The sequence below is a fragment of the Sminthopsis crassicaudata genome, chromosome 2, assembly GCF_048593235.1.
Source record: "Sminthopsis crassicaudata isolate SCR6 chromosome 2, ASM4859323v1, whole genome shotgun sequence".
Lineage (NCBI taxonomy): Eukaryota > Metazoa > Chordata > Mammalia > Dasyuromorphia > Dasyuridae > Sminthopsis > Sminthopsis crassicaudata.
The window spans coordinates 491,287,786-491,315,388 of record NC_133618.1 but is presented as its reverse complement, the minus strand read 5'-3'; the positions used below and the strand labels follow the sequence as shown (position 1 = coordinate 491,315,388).

The 27,603-nt window shown below is 31.8% G+C and overlaps 1 protein-coding gene across 1 annotated transcript in view; it reads right to left on the bottom strand.

Moving 5' to 3' along the window:
• The window catches only part of LPCAT2 (lysophosphatidylcholine acyltransferase 2), a 74,255-nt gene that overhangs the window by 18,614 nt on the left and 28,038 nt on the right, over positions 1-27,603 (bottom strand). Inside the window, exons 9-11 of the mRNA XM_074293439.1 lie at positions 20,594-20,676; positions 17,308-17,433; positions 15,072-15,225 (exon numbers count right to left, since the gene is read on the bottom strand). Of these exons, the coding sequence (XP_074149540.1) occupies positions 15,072-15,225; positions 17,308-17,433; positions 20,594-20,676 (363 nt within the window). The remainder of the gene's footprint in view (positions 1-15,071; positions 15,226-17,307; positions 17,434-20,593; positions 20,677-27,603) is intronic.

Here is a 27,603-nt window from a genome sequence, read left to right as displayed (position 1 = left end):
TTTGTCAAATAATTTTTTTTTTTACCACAATAGTGCCCATATATTCTTTTTTTTATAATATTTAATTAGGAGTTTATTACTAGATGCTAACTGAGTTTGATTCAAGTCTCTTTTTTCCCCATTGTTTCATTAGTAGGTAATCTGAATGAATTGCCATTATCACAGGATAGTCATGTCTAAAAAAAAAGATGGCCAGTCTTGTCCAATATGCCAAAGAATCTCTATGGTCCTTTTGAAATGAGATAGTCCATTATCTTATAGTGTTGAAAATGGTGGGAAGAGGACTTCCAGGGGCAGACCAAAATGATGGAGAGGACACATGTTTCTTTCTGACCTTCTCCAACAACCTTCAAACCAATTACCAAATCTAGCCTCTGAATTAGCTCTGGACCTGCAGAATCCACAAATATTGGGAAATTGCAAGCAGAAGATAATTTAAATGATCACCAGAAAAGGTCTGTTTCAATTGGAAACAGAAGGAGGCAGCCAAAAGCAAGCAGGCTGGGTACAGATGCAGTGCAGACAGCACAGAATCCTGGAGTGGTGCAGACTCCATGGGACAGTGCTGACTTTGTGTGGTGGAGAATCTACAGGGAGGAATCTATAGCAGTTGGCTACTCTGCCCTGGTTGCAAGCCAGTAGATCAGTAGAGAAGTTATAAAACATCCAACACAAATACAAAAGGTAAATAGTAAATCCTAAAATGCCAAAATCTCATGGGACCTAACTATGTCCACTTATAGAAGAAGCTGCTATTTGTAGAGAAAGCTTGGAAAACCTCCCCTGCCCTAAAAACAGACCTTTTTTTTTTTTTTTTTTTTTTTTTTTTAATGAGTCAAAAAGCAAAGAGAATGCCGACAATAAAAGAACTCATTCTTTTTTTATGGTGAAAGAGAAGAATAGATTTCAAACTCTGAGGAGAGTAAAAGCAGATAGTCTCCAGGTGAAGCCCTAAAAGGTCCTGGTCCCCATCAAATAAGGCTATCTTAGAAGAAATTGAAAAGAATCTTAAAAGAGAGTGTAAAAATGCTGAAAAGTTGGGTTTCCACAGTATTGAAAGCTTTGAGGTAATGTGGAATTGAGATAGTGGGTACCACTGACCTGAACAGGTTTCCAGAATGTGAGGGGTTAAGGAAGATTCATAGAACAATTAAGAGATCAACTGAAGCCTTGAGTAAACAAAAAATTAGGGGAGTAGGAAGGCACAGCTGGGTTCAGCCAATCAGAAAGAGTCTTACAGTTTTCAGAAAACCACAAACTTAAGATAATAACCCATCCAGCCCAAAATAGTTGGGGTCAGTGATCTGACACAAATCACTACTGCACCTAATTAATAGGCTAATAGAATGTTAAGCAACACACCCAGAGAAGTTTTCCACCATCTTTTAACATGGGAGGCATAATGCGGGAGGGAGGGAATGTTTTATACATATTAAGAGGAAACATGTAGAGGGCATATCAGAAAGAATGTAACCCGGATAAAATGGACCAATCCATTTTCTGAAGAAAGGAGCTGCATCACACAAGTATACAAGTTTCTTTATTTCTGTACTCAGTGCTTCCTCTTTCCCAAGAGGAGTGGGGCCCGTTACTGGCCTTAAATATTAAAACGATTCCTTAACATTCGTCTTTAATAAATTTCCCTTGATATCTTATTTTCAATGTCAAGAGTATTATTTTTTACAAGAGCTAGAAGAAAATGGAGAAAGGAAATGAAAACTTTGCAAGAGGGTTTGGAAAAGACATATAACTCATTAAAAGATAGATTTGATAAAATGGAAAAAGAAAAAAACTCCCAGAAAAACAGAATTTGTGAAACAGACAAACAAAATAACTCTTTTAAAAAACAATTTGTGAAGTGGAAAAAATTTCCATAGAACAAAACAACTCATTTAAAAATTCAATTGGACAAATACAAAAAGAAGTAAAAAAAAAAAAAAAAAAAAAAAAAAAAAAGTAAATGAAGACAATAATTCACTAAAACTCAGAACTGAGTAAATGGAAATGAATGACTTAATGAGACAAGAATCAGTCAAGCAAAACAAAAACAAAAAACAAAAAAATGTAAAATACCTAATTGGGAAAACAATTGACCTGAAAATTGATCTAGGAGAGACAATATAAAGATTATTGGATTCCCTAAAAACCATGATGAAAAAAAGAGCCTAGACACAATTTTTCAGGAAATCATCAAAGAGAACTGCCTGGATGGCATAGAATCAGAAGGTAAAATAACAGTCAAAAGAATTCACTGAGGCAGCCTTCTTTGCCCATCAATTGGAGAATGGAGTGTTATATGAATACTATGGAATACAATTGTTCTGTAAGAAATAACCAGCAGGATGATTTCAGAGAGAATTGGAGAAACCTACATGAACTAATGCTAAGTGAAATGAGCAGAACCAGGAGATCATTATACACGGCAACAACAAGACTATATGATGATCAATTCTGATGGACTTGGTCTCTTCAACAACGAGATAATTCTAACCAGTTCCACCTGTGCAATAATGAAAAGAGCCATCTATACCCAGAGAGAGGACCATGGGAACTAAGTGTGAAACACAACATAGCATTTTCACTCATTTTGTTGTTTGTTTTTTCTTAGTTTACTTTTTTTTTCCTTCTTGATCTGATTTTTCTTGTGCATAAAGATAACTGTATAAATATGTATACATATATTGGATTTAACATGTATTTCAACTTATTTAACATATTGGATTATTTGCCACCAAAGGAGGGAGTGGAAGGAGGGGGAAAATTTGGAACAAAAGGTTTTGCAAGGGTCAATATTGAAAACATTACCCACTCATATGCTTTGTAAAGTTTTAATTTAAAAAAAAGAGGAACTTAAGTTATTTGAAAAATAAGAATTTTAATTTGGAAGAATATTTTACATTGCCACTGTATTTTCTTCGGTGACTGATTTAAATAAATATAAACTGAATAAAGGATTTTGGAGAGGGGGGGAGAAAGAATTCACCAAACACTTCCTGAAAGAGACCCCAAAATTAAAACCCCAAGAAAGATCATGGCTAAATTTCAGAACAATTGGACCAAGTTAAAAATATTACAAGCAGCCAGGAAAAAACAATTCAAATACCAAGGAGCCACAATAAGGATTACCCAGGACCTAGAAGCTTCCACTTTAAAGGATCAAAGGGCCTGGAATCTGATATCCAAAAGGCAAAAGAACTTGAAATGAAGCCAAGAATAAATTACCCTGCTAAAGTGAGCATTTTCTTTCAGGAAAGAAGATGGACATTCAATGAAACAGGTGAATTCCATTTATTTCTGATGAAAAGACCAGAGTTAAAGAAAAAAATTTACCTCCAAATATAAAACTCAAGAGAAGAATAAAAAGTTAAATAGAAAAGTACTCTTGAGAACTCTATTTTATGGGTATACATAGAGAATGAGTTTATAATCTGAATTTACTGTTATAATAAAAAAAAACTAAACATAGAAAAGGGAATATAGCAGAAAAAAAGAGGTTAGTGGAAGTAAAATGAGGGAAATTACATCTCAGGAAGAGGCAAAGAAAACTTATTATAACTGAGGGAAGAAGGGAAGGTGATGAACTTTATGTGAATCTTACTCTCATCAGATTTGGCTCAAAGAAAGGTTAGACATATTTGATTTCACCGAGAAACTTCTCTGATGTTATAGAAAATCGAAAGGGGAAAAGGGAAAAGGGAAGGAGTAGGTTAAATAGAAGGGAAAACAGAAATAGTAGGGGAAAGGTATTCCAAGAGAGAAGGGTCTAAATGGGGAAGACTGCTTGAGGCAAGTAGTATTCATAAGTAAAATACTGAGGAAGAGAGAAAGGGGAAAAGGATAGAGATAAATATAATATGGGCTTAATAAGATGGCAGGAAATACAGAATTAGTAGTTTTAACCATAAATGTGAATGGGGTGAAATCTCCCATAAAATGTAAGCAGATAGCAGATTGGATTAAAAGCCAGAATTCTACAATATGTTGTTTACAAGAAACATATTTAAAACATCACTCTGCTTTACACAAAATAAAGGTAAAAGGCTGGAGCAGAATTTATTATGCTTCAAGTGAAGTAAAAAAAAGCAGGGGTAGCCATCCTGATCTCAGATCAAGCAAAAGCAAAATAGCAATATTAAACCTATATGCTCCAAGTGGCATAACATCTAAATTCCTAAAGGAGAAGTTAAAAGAGTTTCAAATAGACAGCAAAACTATAATAATGAGAGATCTCAACTTTGCACTCTCAGAATTAGATAAAATCAAACCACAAAATAAATAAGAAAGAAGTTAAAGAGGTAAATAAAATACTACAAAAGTTAAATATGATAAATCTTTGGAGAAAATTGAATGGAAACAGAAAGGAGTACACTTTCCTCCCGGCAGTTCATGGAACCTATACAGAAACTGACCACATATTAGGACATAAAAACCTCAAAAGCAAATGCAGAAAGGCAGAAATAATAAATACTTTTTTTTTTCAGATCACAATGCAAGAAAAATTACATTCAACAAAAGGTCGGGGAAAAATAGACCAAAAAGTAATTGGAAACTAAATAATCTCATTCTAAAGAATGAATGGGTGAAACAGCAAATCCTAGACATAATCAATAACTTCATCTAAGATAATGACAATAATGAGACAACATACCAAAATTTGTAGGATGCAGACAAAACAGTGATAAGGCGAAATTTTATATCTCTAGATTCTTAGTTGCATAAAATAGAGAAAAAGAAGATCAGTGAATTGGGATTACAACTAAAAAAGCTAGAAAAAGAACAAACTGAAAATCCTTAATTAAATACTAAACTTGAAATTTTAAAAATAAAAGGAGAGATCAATAAAATTGAAACTAAAAAACTATTGAATTAATAAATAAAACTAAGAGTTGGTTTTATGAAAAAACCAACAAAATAGATATACCTTTAGTTTATTTCATTAGAAAAAAGAAAGAGAAAAATTAAATTGTTAGTCTCAAAAATGAAAAAGGAGAACTTTCCAGCAATAAAGAGGAAATTAGAGCAATAATTAGGAGTTACTTTGCCCAGTTTTAGGTCAATAAATTTGACAACCTAAGTAAAATTCAGGAATATCTTCAAAAATATAGATTGTCCAGATTAACAGAAGAGGAAATAAATTACTTAAATAGACCCCTTTTAGAAAAAGAAATAGAACAAGCTATCAAATCAACTCCCTAAGAAAAAATCCCCAGAAGCAGATGGATTTACATGTGAATTCTATCAAACATTTAAAGAACAATTAACTCCAATACTATATAAACTATTTGAAAAAATAGGGAATGAAGGACTCCTACCAAATTTTATGACACAGACATGGTACTGATACCTAAATCAGGAAAGAAGAAAACAGAGAAAGAAAATTATAGGCCAATCTCCCTAATGAATATTGAGGCAAAAAGCTTAAATAAAATATTAACAAAGAGATTACAAAAAACCCATGACCAAGTAGGATTTAAACCAGGAATTCAGGACTGGTTCAATATCAGGAAAACTATTAGCATAATTGACTATCACAATAACCAAACCAACAAAAAACATGATTATCTCAAATGATGCAGAAAAAGTATTTGATAAATTCCAACACCCATTCCTATTAAAAACATTAGAGTGTATAGAAAAAAAATGGACTTTTTCTTAAAACAGTCAGTAGCATCTATTTAAAATCATCAGCAAGCATCTTATGTAATGGGGATAAACTGGAACCATTCTCAATAAGATCAGGGGTGAAAGAAGGTTGCTCACTATCACCATTACAATTCAATATTGTATTAGAAATGCTAGCTTTGGCAATAAGAGAAGAAAAAGATTAAAGGAATTAGAATAGGTAATGAGGAAACCAAATTGTCATTCTTTACAGATGATATGATGGTATAATTAGAAACCCCTAGAGAATCAACTGAAAAACTATTAAAAGTAATCCATAACTTTAGCAAAGTTTCAGGATACAAAATAAATCCACATAAATCCTCAGAATTTTTATATCACTAACAAAATCCAATGGCAAGAGAAACAAAGAGAAATTCCGTCTAAAATAATTGTCAATAGGATAAAATGTTTGGGAGTCTATCTGCCAAGGAAGGGTCAGGAGCTATATGAGCAAAACTACAAAACATTTTCCACACAAATAAAGTCAGATCCGAGCAATTGGGAAAATATCGAGTGTTCCTGGATAGTTTGAGGGAATATAATAAAGATGACAATATTACCTATAAACTATTTATTTAGTGCTATACCAATCAAACTCCCAAGGAACTATTTTACTGACCTAAAAAATAACAACAAAATTCATCTGGAAGAAAAAAAAGTAAAGAATTTCAAGGAAATTAATGAAAAGAAAAGCAAATGAATGTAGCCTTACTGTACCAGATCTAAAACTATATTATAAAGCAGTAGTCATCAAAACCATTTGGTATTCATTAAGAATTAAAGCAGTTGATCAGTGGAATAGGTTAGGTTCACAGAACAAAATAGTCAATTTCAATCTATTATTTGACAAACCCAAAGTCCCCAGCTTTTGGATAAAAATTCACTATTTGACAAAAAGTTCTGGGAAAATTCAAAACTAGCATGCAGAAACTAGGCATTGACCCACATCTAACACTGTATACCAAGATAAGGTCTAAATGGGTTCATGATCTAGACATAAAGAATGACTATAAACAAATTAGAAGAATATAGGATAGTATATCTCTCAGATTTGTGGAAGAGGAAGGAATTTTTGACTAAAGATCACAAAATAAATAATTTTGATTATATTAAGTTAAAAAGTTTTTGTACAAACAAAGCTAATGCAAACAAGATTAGAAAAGAAGCAATAAACTGGGAAAAACATTTTTATATTCAAAGATTCTGATAAAGGCCTCATTTCTAAAATATGTAGAGAATTGACTCAAATTTATAATAGTTCAAGCCATTCTACAATTGATAAATGGTCAAAGAAAATGATCAGACAATTTTCAGATGAAGAAATTGAAACTATTTATAGTCATATGAAAAGGTACTCCAAATCACTATTGATCAGAGAAATGCAAATTAAAATAACTGAGATACGACTACACACCTGTCAGATTGGCTAAGATGACAGGAAACAATAATTATGAATCTTAGAGGGGATGTGGGAAAACTGGGACAGTGATACATTGTTGGTAACTGTGAACATATCTGACCATTCTGGAGAGCAATTTGGAACTATGCTCAAAAAGTTATAAAACTGTGAATATCCTTTGATCCAAGCTCTACTAGGCTTATATCCCAAAGAAATCTTAAAGGAGGGAAAGGGACCCTCAAATGCAAAAATGTTTGTGGCAGCCCTTTTTGTAGTGGCAAGAAACTGGAAAGTGAGTGGATGCCCATCAGCTGGAGAATGGCTGAATAAATCATGGTATATGAATGCTATGGAATACTATTGTTCTGTAAGAAACATCCAGTAGGATGATTTCAAAGACACTTGGAAAAACCTACATGAACTAATGCTAAGTGAAATGAGCAGAAGCAGGAGATCACTATACACAGTAATAACAAGAGTATAGGATGATCAATTCTGACGGACATGGCTCTCTTCAACAATGAGATGACTCAAGGAACACCGGGAAATGAGTGTAAATTGTTTGCATTTCTGTCTTTCTTCCCAGATTATTTTTACCTTCTGAATCCAATTCTTCCTGTGCAACAAAAAATTCGGTTCTGCACACATGTATTATATCTAGGATATATTATAACACATTTAACAGGTATAGAACTGCCTGCCATCTAGGGGAGGGGGTAGAGGGAAGGAGGGGAAAATTCGGAATAGAAGTGAGTACAAGGGATAATGTTGTAAAAAATTACCCATGCATATGTACTGTCAAAAAATTATAATTATAAAATTAATTTTTAAAATTAAATTTAAAAATGGAAAAAAAAAAAAAACAATGAGATGACTCAAACCAGTGCCACTTGTTCAATGATGAAGAGGGTCACCTACACCCAGAAAGAAGACCATGGGAAGTGAGTATGGACCACAACATAGCATTCTTATTCTCTCTGTTGTTCTTTGCTTGCATTTTGTTTTCTTTTGCATGTTTTTTCTTCCTTCTTGATCTGATTTTTCTTGTGCAGCAAGATAACTGCATAAATATGTATACATATATTGGATTTAACATATATTTTAACATATTTAACATGTATTGGACTACCTGCCAGCTAGGGGAGGTGGTGGGGAGAAGAAGGGGAAAATTTGGAAGAAAAGGTTTTGCAAGAGTCAATGTTAAAAATTTTCCCATGCATATGTTTTGTAAATAAAAAGCTTTAATAGTAATAAAAAAGAAAATGGTGGGAAGAAAAGAAAAGTTGGTAGAGATTTTCCCTCAGAGATTTTTCCAGGCTTAATAGTATCATGAGGGCCTTGCCTTTCCTCTATTGCCTATTTCTAGGAAAAGACTGGGAAGAGAGACAGAAACAGGAAACTTTCATACACTGTCTCTGTCATCATGAGTGTCCTTCTTTGGTTTCAGTCAAAGAAAGGTAGAAATTTTCAACCAGTTTGAATTAAGAAAGCTTTTAGATCCAGTAGTAATCATGATAGCTTTGGCCTCCCACTGTCTCTTCCCAGAAGAGGCTTGGGGAAGGGGGGAAGGTGGATCTTTTATAGAGCCTGTCCATTACTGTTAATGTTGGCCAAAGTACCTTATAATTTCTGAAACATAATTGCCTGCCAGAAAGAATAGAGATGCAAGGCAGATTGTGTCAAAAGAAACTTCCAGCTACATTGTTCAGTCTACTCCTGTAGGTAGAAAACTGGAAAAGGGAAGAAAACTTTTGGGATAGAGAAGCTGATTTCAAAACTCTGTGTTCTTATTTTCAGCAGTGTTATACCAAGGAAGTTGTAAGGAGTGCAGTTTTCTGAAGAGATTAAAATCTTTACTATCATATCTCTAACCCTGAAATTGGAGTTAGAGAGGAAAACCCAACTCAAGATGGGAAAATAAATAAATAAAGTGACTCATTCAGATGTTCAAGGGCCGAATTTTATAATATGCAAAGTAGGAATTTTAGATATAGCAAAGAGGCTTGCCTTTATGTCACGAGGGTAAGCAAAAATGTATGCTGGTTCAATCTGTCTTCTGGGCACCTCAGAAGATGGGATGTCATGGCTCTGGAAGCTACTAGACAAAAAAGATTGAGGCAAATGATCTTTTTAGAAAAGTCATGGCAGAAATACCACTAAGATCACTCATGGAGGTGATGCGTGATGAGCTGCAGAACTAATTCACAGAGGGACAGAGATGGGAAGACCCTGATGGCATGTGGACCAGGGGCCACAAATATCCAAAGATGAAAGACAGACAAATGAGTAGATCACAGAAGCCCTATTCCCCTCTTTGGTGCCCCATAGCTCTTCACAAATCACTTTCAGAGATATGAGATATGCATGAAGCAACCTGATTTTTATAATTTAAAAATTCTAATGTTAACCTATACTATGTAGAAAGCATCACAATCCCAGTTCTCATCATTTTCACTCCTTTTTAAACTTTTTTTCTGATAAATTTATCAATAGCTGCTTATATAATAGACTTGGGAAAGTTCTCTGTTACTAATTGGCAATAGATCCTTAAAAACCAAGGTTAAGAGAGCTAGTATATCTGGTATGTAAAGTAATCCCAATGGGAAAGCTATTTATTTTAAAACATAAACTACCAGCAGTACAGCAAAGAATAATATTTTCATCTTTATCAGATGCTTCTCTTCTTACTACAAATATATTATTGTTTTTTAAAAAATAATATGATCAGGGCAGCTAGGTAGTGCAGTGGATAGAGCACCAGCCTTGAAATCAGGTGGACCTGAGTTCTAATCTAGTCTCAGACACTTAATACTTCCCAGCTGTGTGACCCAATTACCTCAGGGGGGGAAAAAAAAAACAAAAACAACTCATATTATCCCTTCAAGCTATTATCCTCTTTCTGCTAAAAACAAACAAACAAACAATAACAACAACAAAAACTGGTAGCTGAAAGAATTGGCAGATTCAATTGTTCAGCCACTATCAGTAATATTTGAAAGATTGTGGTAAAAAGAAGGGCAATTAACATCTTGATTTTTAAAAAAGGAACTATTACTGAGTTTGCATAGATTATGTAAGTCAATTAATTCGACTTGGATTTCTGGAAAAATTCTAGGACAGATCACTGAAGAGATGGCTGACCATTTAAAGAGGGATTTCTTGATCATAAAGAGTCTTTAGTAAGAATAGGTCATATCACAACAAACTCCCTTTTATTTTTTGTCAGAGGTAAAAAAAAGAATTACGAAACTAGTAAACAAAAGGAACTCTGTGGTCAGTTTATCTAGATTTAGATTTATCTAGATGATAATACAATTAGGTGGTTTCAGAATTGGTTTGGTTGTTAAATGATCTCAATGAAAGAGTTGTTAAATGGTTCAATGCTAATGCAGCAATAAGTCTGCAGTGGAGTATTTCAAGAATGCCATGTGACTGTGTACTGTTTGATATTTTTATTAATGACTTGGGATAAAATTGAGGATGGCATCCTCATCAACATCAAATTCTTGGATAACACAAAGCTCAGAGTTAACACACTTGGATGAGAGTCAGGATCCAAAAAAGATCTTGGCAGGTTAGAGTATTGGCCTGAATCTGATATAATGAAATCTGGGAAAGAATAAATGTAAAGTCTTAAATGTGCTTGCAAACAAACAAAAAACTTATAAATATACATCAGAGGCATGACTGCATACTTACAAAGCTCTGGAGCAATTCCATGTAAAGTTCATTCATGGCACATAACAAATCAGTTAGCTCTGCTAAAGACAACACTAATGCCCATATAGCATAGATTTTATGTAACAAATCAATTCTTAACTACAGAAACTGAGATCGGAATTAGGACTAATATTTCCACGTAAGTTACTAGATGTTACAATAAAGATTTCAAATGCATAATGGGTAACTAAAATAAAAAAGACTTCACAGTTCATTTCCTATCATCTATATTTCCGAACAGGCCCCTTTTAATTTTACTCATATGAGTGGATGATTTAATGCATAGTAAAATACTATACTTTTTCTAATTGGAAAGAGCAAGTAAGGAAGTTTGTCATTGCTGGTACTCATACTTTAGCACTCTGAAAAAATAAGAAGAGCTAAAAAGGAATCATATTCATATCAAATAATGTGAAAAGGTAATATAAAATTTACAGAAGAACCATAACTTGAAAAACTGTATTTCCAAGAGTAAAGTATGCACAGAATTTTATATTTGATATTTTCCTATTTGCCACTTATATCTCAAAAAGGCAATAATGCTAACAAAAAAAAAAAAGGACTTTATAGCTATGAAAAAGTCAGAATTAGGGAAAATTCAGCAATTTTAAAATATTATTCATTACAAAAATAGTGAGTACTCATGAAAATTTCGCTATATTTTTTTTTTCTGGTCTATCTACAGCAAGGTATTAAACATAGTAAGTTTTATCTTTCTTTCTATTCTCCAAAAATTTAGAAAATTACCCTCCCACATTCCAATGAGCACTATGAATCATTCTTTGGAATTTGAATGAAATAATACAAAAAGAAACAATGATAAAACATACAAGAATTAGACTAAAGCTAAAGGTGACACTTTTCAATTTACCTTCAAAGAATATCCTAAATGAAGTATATAGTTAGGACACGTCCTGATTATAAATATCCAGTTGGCATAACATTTTGATTCCAAATTCTATTTTGTATAATTACATAATTTGCTTGAAATTTACTTCTTGGATACCTTGAGGATTCTATGCAAATTTAATCAATCATAAAGCATTTATTGGGTACTTATTATTTGCCAAGCACTGGGAATACAAGAAAGTTAAAGCAAAAAACAGTCCCTGTCTTCAAGGAGTTTACATTTTAATAGGGGAAATAAACAGGACCATAACTAACTAAATTTCACACAGATGAAAGTCAATACAGTCATAATTCAATCGTAGGGTCATATTATGATAATTATACATTATTTAATATATGTTTGTTATTATTGGAAGAAATATATTTAGTCAACATGTATTTGAAGTGAAGGAAAAGGCATAGAAATGGTCCTGTGTACTCCAAATTAATCCCCAACCATACCTCACCTATTTATGTGGTCTTCTAGATGTGTGCCACAGAGAAAGGCAATGAAAATGAAGATTAAAAAGAAAATGAAGAATAAAACTCTTAGGAATGATTTGTACCTATGCAGATTAAAAAGAAAATGAAGAATAAAACTCTTAGGAATGATTTGTACCTATGCAGAAATGAAGTATTAGGATTATAATAGTCAAGAAAGTAATTCTGCCCCTTGATTTCCCTCTTCCCATTTATATTCAAGCACCAATCATACCTGAAGTCAAAAAAATGCAGTAATTAAACCATTTTCTGTGTTTATTCCATCAAACTTTTTCAAAATCATTTCATATCTGATTAAGGGAACCAGTTATCATGAGGGTATGGGTGTGTACTGGGTGTGTCAGTGTCTCTTACTTGAGCGATACATCTCTATAAAACAAAGCAAATTTCACACGTACAAACATGCATGCAGGTCTATTAAAAACAAGCCAAGTGAGTTTCTTGTGTCCCTTCAAAAAGTTTTCCTCTGCTTGCCATAACAGCTGAGCTTAAAACTAAATTGTTTCAGCCTTGGTTGAAGGCAGTCTCTGGCTAGGTCTTACTATATACACTTGAATCAAGAAAATCCATGGTTAAAAAATTCACATTGGCAGATTGAAGCAATCCATGCAGAAAAGTGAATGGCTAATTGGTTATGATGACTCACCAACCTTCTCATCTCTAGAGGCAGTTGTCTTTCTCTAGATCAGAGGGAGGCAACCTGGCTGACCAGAACTTTGTATTGTCATAGCTCAGGCAACACCTAACATATGAACAAAAGGACTTCAGTATTCAAAATACTCAAAGTTAGCACTTCATTGACAACTAAAAACAAAAATATTATTTGAACTCCTCAAAATTACATATATCAATGGAACTAATGAAAGAATCTATTAATCATCAGAAAGAAAGGACCGGTATAGCTTGTAATGATAGCCCAGAGTGTCATCTGAAGGACAGGATAAGTGCTAGAAATCTTGTTTATAATTTGTTTATTATTCTTTTTGGCAAATGTCTTTTAGACAATGTATAAACTTTCATTTTGATTCCTACCCAATTCCCTTTCTGTTTCCTATTCTTACTGTTTTTACTCTAAAATATTTTTTCATCTCAACAGGCTTTGGTTTATAGAAGTGAGGATGATTTCTTGAGCTATGCTACAGAAGGTACTATATAAATCCCGGATCCTAATTATGTGAAAAAAGGTTTATACACAAATGATGAAAAATCATTTAAAGTTCTCTAACCCAGGGCTTCTTAAACTTTTTCCATTTACAAACCACTTTCACCTGAGAAATTTTTATGTGACTCCAGGTATATGTGTATATAAAATAGCTACATAAATTAAATATTTACTGATAATAAATCTTAATTTTACAGCCCCCACATTCAATTACAAATTGGGCCATGGCCCACAGTTTAAGAAGTTGGGCTCAAACCTACCTCTACAAACACATTTTTTTTGGCTTAAAAATGTTTTATTTGTACCACAGATTTATTTTTGTACCACATCTATATTAAAATAATATTATGCAAAAGATGATGAATTTAATTATTCCACATTCAATTACTCTGTATTATTGTATTATAAATTTTTGTTGCCTTCTATTGTACCTATGCTAATCAATTGAGAGATGATAAGAAATTACATTATTATCCCTTTTTTACTTTGCATCACAGTCAAGCATGGTATAGTGCTGGCAGTGTGGAAAAGATGATGGATTTAAAATTAAAATCCTGACTCTTTTACTACCAACCTGTATGTCCTTGGTCACTTAATCTTCGCTTATTCATCTGATCCATAAAATGAGATGGTTGAATTAGAGAGTTTCTAAGGTTCTTTCCATGTTTAAATATGGGACCCTAAAGGACCAGTTCCAACATTCCATTTGAGAGGCAAGTTGCTTAGCAGCAGTTTAAATATTAAGCAGTTATATCATTCATGTCATTGTATAGTAACACTAAATACATTAGCACGTATCTGGACTTTTTAAAATGAAATTTTGTAATTACTTAAATTACTATAATAATTTTCTGACTTCTGTTACAAAGTGTTTCTCTGTTCCTAATAAAGAAACCAAAATTTTTATGGGACAGTTTATTCCTTTCACCTTTTGCCATTTTGCCATCACAATTAACTTATGTCTATAAAAGTAACTATACCCACAGCTTCTCTTTTGCTTCATTTAATGAATTTAAATCATTAAATTTAAGTAACACTAAGTAGACTTGAAATATGTCTTTCTCTGACACACATATATATACACATACATATGCATGCGTATGTACACAAATGATACCTGTATTATCAATATGCATTTTAATTTTGATAGATGTAAACATTCTTCCCAATACTGTGGAAAAAATTCGCAATTCCATTATATCATTACTTTATACTAAAAGGAGACTTTCTTCTCCAAATCTATATTGATATATTTCCTTTTTTAAATGATTTAACACTGTTCTGAATAATTTGATATTTTAAACAAACAATTCTAACAAATACATTGCAGTTTCATAAACTTTGCCTAATATTAAACATTTTTAATTGTTTGCCAAGCCTTATGATTTATAGCCTATATATTATATATTAGCCTAAAAAGTTTCAGTAACATTTTGTTTCTAAAGTTTAGAAAATTACAAAGAAAAAATGTTTGCCATAAAAACAATTCTAAAAAAATAACAAAATTCAGATTATACAAATATCATCAAATATTGGATCCAGAAAACTTGCACAGAAAGAAGTGCTGTCAGTCACAGCGGCTATACCAAACTGATTTTCTTTGATAAAACAGAGTTTAAAGGTGGAAACGGAGTAGAAAATACTGACAGTAATGTGAAAAACAAAGAATATCAATAATGCATTTTTAAAGAAAATAAAAATTATTAATTTTTTTTAGAAAAAAAAAATTAAACATACCCTGTCAAAGAGTGCAAAAAGCTGTCTCAGTACATCTGAAATGGGCAGTTTTAAATACTCTGCAAATTCATCAATTCCAATTCTTCCTCCTTTTGAAGCAGTTGCAATAGCAGCATATTCATCCAAATGTTTACGAATACTTTCCCAATCTAATCTAAATAATATCAGGTATAAAAATAATTTAGGGGAAAAATTAAAATAATCAAAGAGTAGTCAGAAAGTCTTTAGATATATTCAGTATAAAAATACAACACACATACAGATTACATATAATATTTTTAAAAGGTTGAATTGAAATATAATGATTTTAATTTATATAAAGATATTACTGTAATAACTATCCTTTTCACTAGTATTTTGAAAAAAGAAAAATAATGGAGATGAATCAGTTCATGTGGTAAGAGATAATATGAAGTAAACAAAACTAAATCCATATATCAACTGTTTAGTAAATTAATGCTATTTTTTGCTGTCATTCCCAGGGCAGATGAGAAGTATGCATATAGAAAATGCACAAAAATCAGATTAAGATGTAGTCCCTGTCTTCCAAGAACTTACAATTTATTTAAGGATATAGAGCTCCCATAAATAAAATGTCACTTGGCAGAGTAAAACCTGAGAATGAACAAGTCTATTAGACACTATTTAGTTTCCTAATGTTGGGGATAAATATTTCAATATTAAAATTAATAAAAATTAGAATAAAATAGTAGCAAGCATACTGTACATTATATAACAAACCCTAATTTTGCCTTGAAGGAATAAAAAAGTGAACTAAAATATTTCTTCTATATCAGATTTCTCTATCTGAACTTTCTAAAGCTACAGAAACATTATGTATATCAATGTAAAAATAATAATCAAATTATTTTATTTCTCATATGGGAAAAATATCAATGTCTGCTGTAATATCAATATGTTATATCCTAATATTGAACTCTGATATTATAACCAATTATAGTTTTGGAAATTCAACTCAGTTTTTATTTTGCTCTGTTTTTTTCAGGAGACTGGAAATCCAAGGCAGCACAGTGGGTAGAGTGCCAGGCCTGAAGTCAGAAGGACTCATATATATATATGTATATATATATATACATATATGATTATATATACACACATATATATAATATATATGGCTATATTATATATATATATATATATACACACACACACACACACACACACACACACACACATACAAACAAAACAAACAAAAGAAAAACAAATGTAGTTACAAAAAATCTGAAATGATTGAAACAAATGAACAAATTACAACCTTTACATACAATATAAATTATAAGAAAGTGAGGACCCAGTAATTATGTCCCTCAAACTAAATGGTTCAGTTTGAAACTCTACAAGACTTAGACTTCAACTCAATACCCTAAAGAGGTGTTTTCACTCACATGTCTCTCATCTTCTTTCGGACAACAAGACTCAAAGAAATCAATTATCTTTGGGCCTGTTACAAAAATGTTTTATGGTAAGTATATTAAAAGAATCTATGAATCAGCAGACTTGAGTTCATTGACTCACAGGATGACCTTATACAAACTGCTTATATGCAAACTGTATTTTCATCTGGAATATGAGGTACTAGACTGATTAATGAGTAGCTATATGGTACAATGAATAGAGTGTTGGACTTGGAGTCCAACGACTTATCTTCCTGAGTTCAACTCTGGTCTTAGACACTTAATAGCTATGACTATGGATAAGTCATTTAACCCCTGGGTGGTTCAGTTTCCTCATCTTTAAATGAGCTGAAGAAAGAAATAACTAACTATTCCAATATCTGTCAAGAAAAACCCAAAGGGAATCATGAAGAATCAAACATTATTGAAATGATGCAATAAGGCTGAATGATCCTATAAAGTCTCTGATTATCATGAATCACTTAATGTTAAAATAAATCAGCAAGTTCTGTAGGACTATTCCATCATCTTAATGCACTCTCCAGCACATGATCCATCATCAAAAATATTTACATATGCCAAGAAATTATTTCTAATACTAACAATGGGATTGTGCTTATGCAGACCTACTATTTTTAGATTGCTCACAAGGCTAATTACTGGAGAAAAAGTAGAAGATATATAGACTTGGCTTCAATAGGCCAACATAAGTCAGCTTTGGAACTCCAAATAGGAAAATTGAATAACTGAAAGAGAACTCTTTAGAATTTTAATAGAACTTTAATAGAAACATGTATGATGAAAACTCAATATGTACTTACTTCAATTTCTGACTAATTTTAGTAAATTCCACCAAACCAGCTTCCATAGGTAATGTCAGTTGTCCAGCTGAAATCATCAATCTGCAATCTTCATAAGTATGGTCAGTAACAGGTACTTCCAGAGCACTAAAAACAAATTAAAACATTGATTTTCAAATGATGATTTTTACTTTTTACTAAACTTGAACTGATCAGGTTCAACACTACTTATTATTATTTATAATTATAGCTCTGGTTTTTTCCCCTGCTAAAGAGCCCAATTTTAACTACTTAATCATTGAACTTCTTTTTATTTATTTATTTATTTTCTACATGATTGTTGTCTATGCAACTGAGTGGGTATTTATTTTATTTTATTTATTTTTTTAAAGCACAAATGATTGAAACACAAAACTGGAAATCAAGGGGTGTGAGTTATTCCCATCACAACTCTAGTGCTATTCAGCAGAATGACTGGAAAAGCCATTTTATCCCTGAGGATGTTAAGTTGCTCATCTGTAAAATAGGAATAATGTTATCTGCCCTTCCTATTTGGGAGGATTATTTTGAAGACCAGGATCATAGCCAATATATTTGAATCAGGACTTAAACTAAGAGCATTCATACTCTAACCTTCATATTCTAACATCATGTCACACTGCCTCTTATAATGTAATCAATTAATTTAAAAGTTAAAAAAAAGATGCTAAGCAAGTTAAATTAGTTGCATTGATGTTTGATACCAAATTTATAATACTTAATAAAAATTATTTTAAAATTCAAAGAGCATGAAAACATTTACAAACAGGTGTTCTAGAGAAAGCATAATAAATTGAAATAAAAGGGAAAAAAAACCTACTTATAAAATGTGGATAGAAAAAAAGTATACGGCATGAGCCTCTATATTTTTATTGCAAACATGTGAAAAAAATCATTTTATTAATAATTTTTAAATATATCCATTTAATGTAGATTCTAACTAATTTTTTTCTTTAGTTCTGAGCATAAAGTTAGTATGAAGAGACAAAAGAAAAAACTCATGAAAAAATGTTTTGAAGCATGAAACTAAGATAGAAGATGATGGTTTTTTAAAGTATAACTATATACATATACTAGTTAACAAAACTACTATGAGAAATATTTGCCAAATATTTATACAATCTTCCTCCACTCTATTCTCCAGCCAAAATAATATTTTTATTATCTAGAGATTGGTGAGTTATGGCTTCAGCTAGACACAAAAATATTCCCTCCCCATTATTTTCTTGCTTTTTTTTCTTTATCTTGTAATACCTACATTTATTTATTTTTTTGCTTTATTGATGCATTTTTTTACACAATACTTACTGTTTATATCCACAATTACTAATTACCAATGAACTTTTTTGTAATACAGAAAACATTAAGCAAAACTAATTGACCAAAGGACCTTATCTGACTGGTGGCCATATTCTATATTCATAATCCATCTATCAAGAGTGGGAAGAGTTAAATGGTTCATTATCTTTTCTCTGAGACCAAGATTAAATTTTGCAATTAATCCAAATCTGGGAATTTTAGGAAAACTCAAAGTTTTCCACTGGTTGTGCTACTAAACTGTTCCACTAAACATAAGTTAGTGTATCAGGCTTCCTGCAGCCCCTCCAACATTGACTTTTACCATCTTTTTACTATCTTTGCTAGTTAGAAGGATGTGAAAGAGATCCACTGAGTGTTTATAATTTGAATTTTTTCTATTAGAAATTTGCAATTTTTTTTTTTAATTTGACTTGTTGGAAGTTTCCATTCCTTCTCTGAAAACTGTCTGGTTTTTATTTTTATTTTTTTATTACTTTCCTATTAGTTGTTGGCCTTATATAATTGTTTAAATTACCTTTATATCTGGATAGCAAGCTTTTATCAAAGATATTTATGCAAAAGTTTTTTCTCATTTTTTTTCTTCTTATGAAGGAAGCTATATGGTACAATAGTTGATGTCAGACTTATTAGGAAGACCAACTAAAATGCTGCTTTAGACAAGTACTGACTGGTTCTCATCAGGTCACTTAACTTCTCTCAGTCTTTTCTTTATGTGTAAAAAGGTGACAATTATAGTACCTACTTAAACAGGGGTGTTGTGAAATCAAATGAGATAACATAGAGTGCAACGTGGGATTTTCTTCTTTATGTAACATAGTATCCAAATAATTCTGCTCTTGATTGAATGAGCAGAACTGAAATTATTCCAGTGGACATTTTAGGCTATGAAATGGGATATAGTGAAATAATAAACAAAGTGCTTTGCAACTCTTAAAGCCCCTTTTAAATGTTAGCTATTATTCTCTTTTTTAACTGAAAGGATACATTTGTTCAATGATTATCATTTCCATTTGCTGAATTTATGGATGTTTCTCTTTGGTTCTATAGTTCAAACCAATGTAACATCTATCCTAGACTTCCTAAAATAAAATGAATATGCTTTCAGATCATCTAAAAACATTAGTCTCAAATGATCACAGAATACATTATCTTGAAAAATGGCTCACTTGATGTCCACCCCATGCAAGTGGTGTAATACAGCAAATTACAATTATTACATTTTTGGTGTGAGCATTTATATCTCAGAAATTAGCAAATGCTAGAATTAGAGCTTGATTTATTGTTTTATTGATTATCTAGACCAGGGGTTCTCAAACTACAGCCTGAGGGCCAGATGCAGCCCACCAGGTTATGGCAAATGGGCTGAGGGGCGGAAACAGAGTGTGAGGTTTTGTTTTTACTATAGTCCAGCCCTCCAACAGTCTGAGGGACAGTGAACTGGTCCCCTATTCAAAAAAGTTTGAGGACCACTGGTCTAGACTTAAGAAAGTGACAGACAAAATGTAAATAATGTAGATTAAACTTAAAAATGTATCCTGCATGCTTTTTTTTTTTCCCTGTAGAGTTAGTTGTTAAACAGTTATCAACATATCCCTGACCCTATAGAACTATTATTGAAATTTTATAGGCTCCTGATGATATAGTCAGTTATTATTCTTGGGACACTGAAAGGTATGACAAAGACTAATGAACATGCAAGGGAAATGTAGAATGACTTATTTTAATCTACTTTATAAGGATTATGAAGCATAAGGGACCATCTGAGAAAAATACTATATATAGATATATGTATGAATGTTGTTCTATATATGGGTGGGTGGGTGTGGGTGGCTAGGGTATGTGGGTGTGAATATGTATATACATGTATGTATATCTCTCTATATGTATATAGTGTATATCTCTCTATCTACTTTCTCTTTATGTCCCCAAGCCTTGCATGGACACTTACTTTGCCATAATGTTCCGGACATGATTGGCAAAAAGAACAGGATCGCTTTTTTCTTCATCATTGGGAACATGAACAGGCATAAACTGAAAGACAAATTTCACTAAGGAAAATCACATAGGTTAAGAGCCATTGTCAAAATTATCTTGCTATATTTTGGCTTCTCAGTATCTGCTCATTTATTTCCGTCCAGTCTTCCACTCCTTCTAGCTAGAAACATTACTTGCCTCATTTGATTTTCTTTTTTAACATTTATTTTCTCACATTTTGTATTTTCTACTCATTGATTCAAAAAACATTTACTGGCAATTTTCTGGCAATTATGTAATAAATATTGAATTAGGAAAGTCAGGATAGGATTTTTTTTTAAAGCATAAGTTTAATAGTGCAAGATCAGTTCAAGTGATTACGACTATGGTATGGTGTGCTAGTGAATGGATGATATGCTGTAAAGGTGGAGATACTATGCTAAAAGGATGATAAAAAAAGTATCAATAAATCAGTGAGTAAAGCTTTAATAGAAAGAACAACAGAATGAGTTGAAAAACAGGCTTTTAAGTCTCAAATGGAATATAAATGTGAGCCTTTTTAAAAAAAATTATGTTGAAACCAATATATGTGATGGCAGCAGTTGAGGTAAAAAGGAAGACTGCAGGCCAGCATATTTGAGAAAAATGGGAGACTACCTATAATGACAGAAGGCAGTGTTGATAAAGATGAGTAGAAAGCTATGTAAATGGATTAAGATAGACTTCTAAAGGATTTAAACAATTTTTAAAAGCAGGAATTCTTAAACTATGGTCAATGTTTTTTTTTTTTGTTTTGTTTTAATGGTTATATTTCAATAGAATTGGGTTTCTTTGTGAGCTCATAGCTTTTTAAAAATTATTTTATGTACCTAAAACATTATTCTGAGAAGTACACACGCTTCACAGACTGCCAAACAGTAGACTCTAGGTACAAAATAAGTCTAAAAAACCTCTGATTTGGAGGAATATTGAGGAACAAAGAATATGCTCATCTTTCTTCTGGCTCTATGAAGAAAGGAGAATGGAACAGATGACTTCTCTGGGAAAGGACAAAAAAGAAATCATTGGTACTAGGAAAAAGATAGGTTTTAGTTTTTTTTTCATTTAAATGGTCATTATTTTTATTTATATGGTTTTCCAGAATCAGAGGAAGATAAAGTCAGAAGGCACCTTGGGACTACATTGTCCACCCCTTCATTTTACTGATAAGGAAACTGAGATCCAAAGAGGGGCATGATGTATTTAAGATCAAAGAAGTAGTTTATAACCGATCCAGGACTACACCTCAGCTCTTGATTCCAAGTCCATTAAGTTATAATGAATTGTATTTTCTTTAGTACTGAATAGCCAGATTTTACTGCCATATTGCTGGCAATTATATAGTGCTTTAAGATTTACAAAGTGCTACTCTCGTCAGAATTGGCTCAAAGAAGGAATAACACACTCATTGGGTATAGAAATCTACATTACCTTGAAGGAGAAGAGAATATGAGAGGACCGTAGAAGAGAGGGCAGATTGAGGGAGGGAGTAGTGTAAAGCAAAACATTTTTGAGGAGGGGCAGAACAAAAGTAGAGAGAAAATAGAATAAGTGAGGCTGGGAAGGGGGAAATACACTTAGTAATGGTAATTTTGAAAATAATTTTGAAGCAAGTTTCTCTGATAAAGTCTTCATTTTTAAAACATATAGAGAATTTAGTGAAATTCATAAAAAATAAGAGCCATTCCCCCAATAATAAATGATCAAAAGATATGAACAACTTTAGATGAAATGATCAAAGCTATGTTTTTTGTTTTCTTTTTCTTTTTTTTTTCACTTTAGAACAGATTTTTTTGTGCAATATAATAACTGTGGAAATATGTATAGAAGAATTGCACGTTTAACATATATTGGATTACTTGCTGTTTAGGGAAGGGGGTGAGGGAAAACAGGGAGAAAAAATTTGAAAAACAATGTTGAAAACTATCTGCATATATTTTGAAAATATAAAGTTATTATTTTTTTAAAAAAGAAATAATTAAAGCTATTTATAGCCATATTAAAAAAAAAACCCACTCTGACTCACTATTGGTTAGAAAAATGCAAATTAAAACAGTTCTGAAATACTACTTCAACCTATTAAATTGTCTGATGGCCAGAAAAAGACAATAAGAAATGTTGGAGAAAATATGGAGAAAATGAAACATCAATGCATTGTTGATGGAATTGTGAACTGATTCAACCATTCCGGAGAGCAATTTGGAACTATGCTCAAAAGGCTAAAAAAAAACCTTATAGGCATGTATTCCAAAAGGGATAAAATAGGAAAGGGACTTATATGTACAAAAATATTTATAGAAGCTCTTTTGGGGGGGGGGCAAAGAATTCAAAACTGAGGAGATACCCATGCAATTGAAGAATGGCTGAATAAATTACAGTACATTATGATGGAATACTATTGTATTATAAAAAATTATGAGTAGGATGCTCTCAGAAAAAAAAAATGGAAAAACGTTCATGAACTCAAAAGGGAAATGTACTGTATAAAAGGCAACAGCAAAAATGATTTTGCTGTCCTCAGCTATAATGATTCAAGGCAACATGAAAGGACTTATGATGAGAAATGCTATGCATACCCAGAGAAAGAACTAATTGTGTCTGAATATAGACTGAAGCACACCTTTTTTTCTTTTTTTTTCTTTACTTTACGTCACTTGAGATTTTTGGGGGGGAGGGGAAGGAATTTATTTTTCTTCCATAACATGACTTTTATGGAAATGTTTTAAATTACTTCACATGTGCCTTCTCAATAAAGGTATGGTAGATATGGAGGAAAGAAGACACTCAAAGTTTTAAAAACAAATGTTAACAATTATTTTTACATGTAATTGAAGAAAAATTAAATTCAAAAATAAAAATTTGTATCATATTTGATCCTCACAACAATTATGGGAGGGCAATGCTATTATTATCCCCATTTTATACATGAGGAAACTAAGGCAGATAGAGATTAAATGCCAATCTCAAGAAGCTTACATTCTACTGAGATATATCCATACAATGCAGACACATATGTAATATCTACTATGTGGGACAGTGTTCCCCACAAAAACAATCAGAGACTTTCAGAGTAAGAAAAAGCAAAAAGGTATTTATTATGATCTTGTGTGAAAGGGCATCTCCAATCTGAGAAGGTGTTTGTTAGTTTTAAAAGGAGTGTCAAGTATAAACTGCAAAACATCAGATTAAAGAAAACAGAAGGCTCCTCTCCTTGATCTTTTCTCCCACTGTTTGGAGGTATCTAGGCTTATACTCTACACCTGGAAATCTATCCCAGAAACAAAGGAATACAAATCAATAATAATAAACTCTTAATTTAAATTTCCTTAGAAAACTACTATATAAGCAGATATTCTGGGATAAAAGTATCAAAGCCATAATCACCTTTAAAAGAAGTACTTTAATGCTAAATAAGAGGTGGTGGGAAATAGGAGGGGAATGTTCATTCAAGACAATGAAACACCAACTTTTTTGCTATAGCTCTACTTGTTATTATAAAGTCTCAGGTCACAATTAAGGTATAGTTTAAGGCTATATTCCCATGAGAGGTCTTCATTCAGTTAATTCCACATACCGCCATATGAGAAGGTACGACAGACCCTTTTTTTTTTTTTTTTTTTTTTTTTTTTTGGCTGTTATTGAAGTGGAAAGGTTATATTCATTATTCTTTTCTACTATTCTCTTAATAAATATAGACTCCAAGATTGTTTTCAGCTCACATTTTTTCATCATTCTATAAATTAATCCACTAGAGGTCTCCAAATCTCCCAAATAGCAAAATACAGCAATCAAACTTATGTAATATAGATTCTAGGGGAGACAGCAATAATTTTAAGGTCCCCTGACCTTAGAGTGCTTCTATTCCAACGATAAGTAAGTAATTCTAAATCTTCTGGCTTTGTAATCTCTGATTCTGAGGTTCCCCACTCCCAACCTAAGAATACTATTATTCTAACAATCTGTCAGTAAGCATTATGGTCTTTTGGTCAGTGATAACCAAATTTCAGAGACAGTATACTCCTTGATCCTACCTCTGGGTCATAAAATTAGCATATCAATAACTTGAAGAACTAGATAAATGTGTTTCTTTGCTAAATTCTTTTGGAATTTAGACCACTCCAGTGGTGTTAACAATTACAATAAATTTTGCCCCTTGATTTGGGGATGGGTTCAAATTCACAAATTCTCCTTTTTTTTTTTCTTTTGCTGAGGCAATTGGGGTGAAGTGATTTATCCAGGGTCACAGAGCTAGGAAATGTTAAGTGTCTGAGGCAGATTTGAACTCAGATCCTCCTGACTTTAAGGCTGGTGCTCTATGCACTACACCACCTACCTGCTCCTGCAAATTCTTTTGAGACACCTTGTGACATCTGTCTGTGACTCCCAACCTTTTGGGGTCCCTTCCTAACTTCAAAAAAAACTAGCTTTTTTCTTTCTAAAATATGTTTATTTTGTTAAGTACTTCCCAATTATATATATATAAAAAATTAATACTATGTTGCAAAATAAATATACATATAGAAAAAAAAAGAAAATAGAATAAATATGTTTCAATCTATATTCCAAATTTATCTGTTTTATCTCTGGCAGCGAATAATTTTCATTATGGTTCCCTCAGAATTTTATTGGATCATTGTTTGAATCAAAGTAGCTCAGTTTTTCACAGTTGATAACCCTTTCAATGTTGTTATTGTGTACAGTGTTCTCCTGGTTTTGCTCACTTCACTTGAAACTAACTTTTCAAGTATGTATTTTCCAAAAAACACTAGTATTTCCTCTTTTTTTTTCAACATAACTGGAATCTTTCATAATTGCTCAGTATTAAAATCCAAAAAAAAACTACCTGTAATTATGTATTAATAACAATACAAAAATGATTTTAAAAATTAAATGACTAAAGAATTGAATTTGCAAATGTTAGAATGAATAGCTATAAATCAATCTTACTTATATAGCATTATTTTATTATATAGCATTCTTTCTTATATGTAGTCAGTTATGCTTTGTACTGAAAATATTGCCTAATAAAATATCTGGTACAATATTAGTGAAATATGGGACCTATTTGCATAGGTAATATTTACAGATGTAGCAATTTTAATTATCTTAATATTAACATGGAATTTTACTCTGGGAAAAAATTTTTTAAAGAATTCAAAGGAATAAAATGAATAAATTTTATAGTTAAATATCTGAAGATTTTTAGCTACTCTTAATGAAGAAAATCAGTGGAAAATCAAAGAAGAAGTCGCTTCTTCTAGGGCTAATCTATAGGTCCTTTATATCACAAATAAATGAAAGAAACAAGTTAAATTATTTAAAATGCTAACGGTAATAGACTGGTAGCTTTCTTTCTTTCATTTATTTTTTGGTGAGACAATTGCAATTAAATGACTTGCCCAGGGTCACACAGCTAGGAAGTAGTTAAGTGTCGGAGGCCACATTTAAACTCAGGTTCTCCTGATTTCAGAACTAGCAATCTACTGCCCTAACTAGCTCCCCTAACTGATAGCTTTCAAAATTTTTGGTCTCAGTCTTAAAAATTGTTGAAAAAATACTCCCAAAACTTTTATCTATGTGGTTTATATTGACATTTACTATAAAAGAAATAAAAATATTTAATGGTATTAATAAAAAAAATTGTCTTGATGTCATATATCCCCAGAGAAATCTGGTACAGACATGTCCTTTGAAAGAGAAAGTACCTCCTCATCACCATCATATTTTGCCACATTTTTCCTCTATCATCTCAATATCTATTATTTTTGACTGCTTTTTTCTATATGAATTTTTTTTGTCTTCAAGAATTTCAACAAAAATGAAAAGAGTTGACACCTGATTTTACATTAATTCAACTCTAAAGAAGTTACAAAAAGAACTGAGGTTAGTTATTAGAACAGTCAATGTTGACCTTCATTATTAAACGAAACATTTGTTAAATATTTATCACAAAATTATTTCACCCTGATTGAATAAAGATTTGTTCAGAGTACCAACTATCTTATTTTAAAGTCTTCCATTTACCCCTAAAACTATGGGATCACACCACTCAGGACCACTTTCAGACACACACTTAACCTTACTTCATTGTGATAACATCCTAGAGGCCCTTCTTGAACAAAAAATAATTACTATATATCAAATAATCTTGATTACATATAGGAAAAGTGTTAGTCCCTGATCTTAAAGAAATACACATATTATTGTGTGGGGTGAGAATTAGATTGTACCCTGCATAGCAGCTACCTATTCCCACCCCTCAACTATTTTTTGTCTCTAAATATAGGAGTATTTTTCCCAATCATAAGTCAAAATAATTTTTAGCATTCATTTTTACAAGATTTTGAGTTCCAACTTTTTCTCCCTCCCTTCTTCTCTTCCAAAAATGGTAGACAATTTGATGTAGGTTATACATGTGCTTGTGCATGATGTAGGTTATACATATACATTTCCATATAAGTCACAATTGTGGTAGAAGAAACAGATGAAAAAAGAGAAAGAAAACATGAAAAAACATAAATGAAAAATATGCTTCAATCTGCATTCAGAATACATCAGTGTTTTATATGTATATGAATATCATTTTCCTTCATGAGCCCTTTGTATTTATTTTGGATCATGTGTTGTTGAGAAGAGCTGAGTCATTCATAGTTGATCATCACATAATGTTATTGATACTGTATACAATGTTTTCCTACTTCTGCTCATTTCACTTTGCATCAATTTGTATAAGTCTTTCCAGGTTTTTCTTAAATGTGACTGTTCATCATTTCTTATTATGCAATAGCATTGCATTATTATATTCATATAGCACAGCTTGTTCAGCCACTCCCTAATTGATAAGTTGCCCTCAATTTCTAACATTTTGTTAAAACAAAAGAGTCTGCTATAAATATTTTTGTACATGTATGGATCTCTTTCTTTAAAAAAAAAAAAAAACTATAG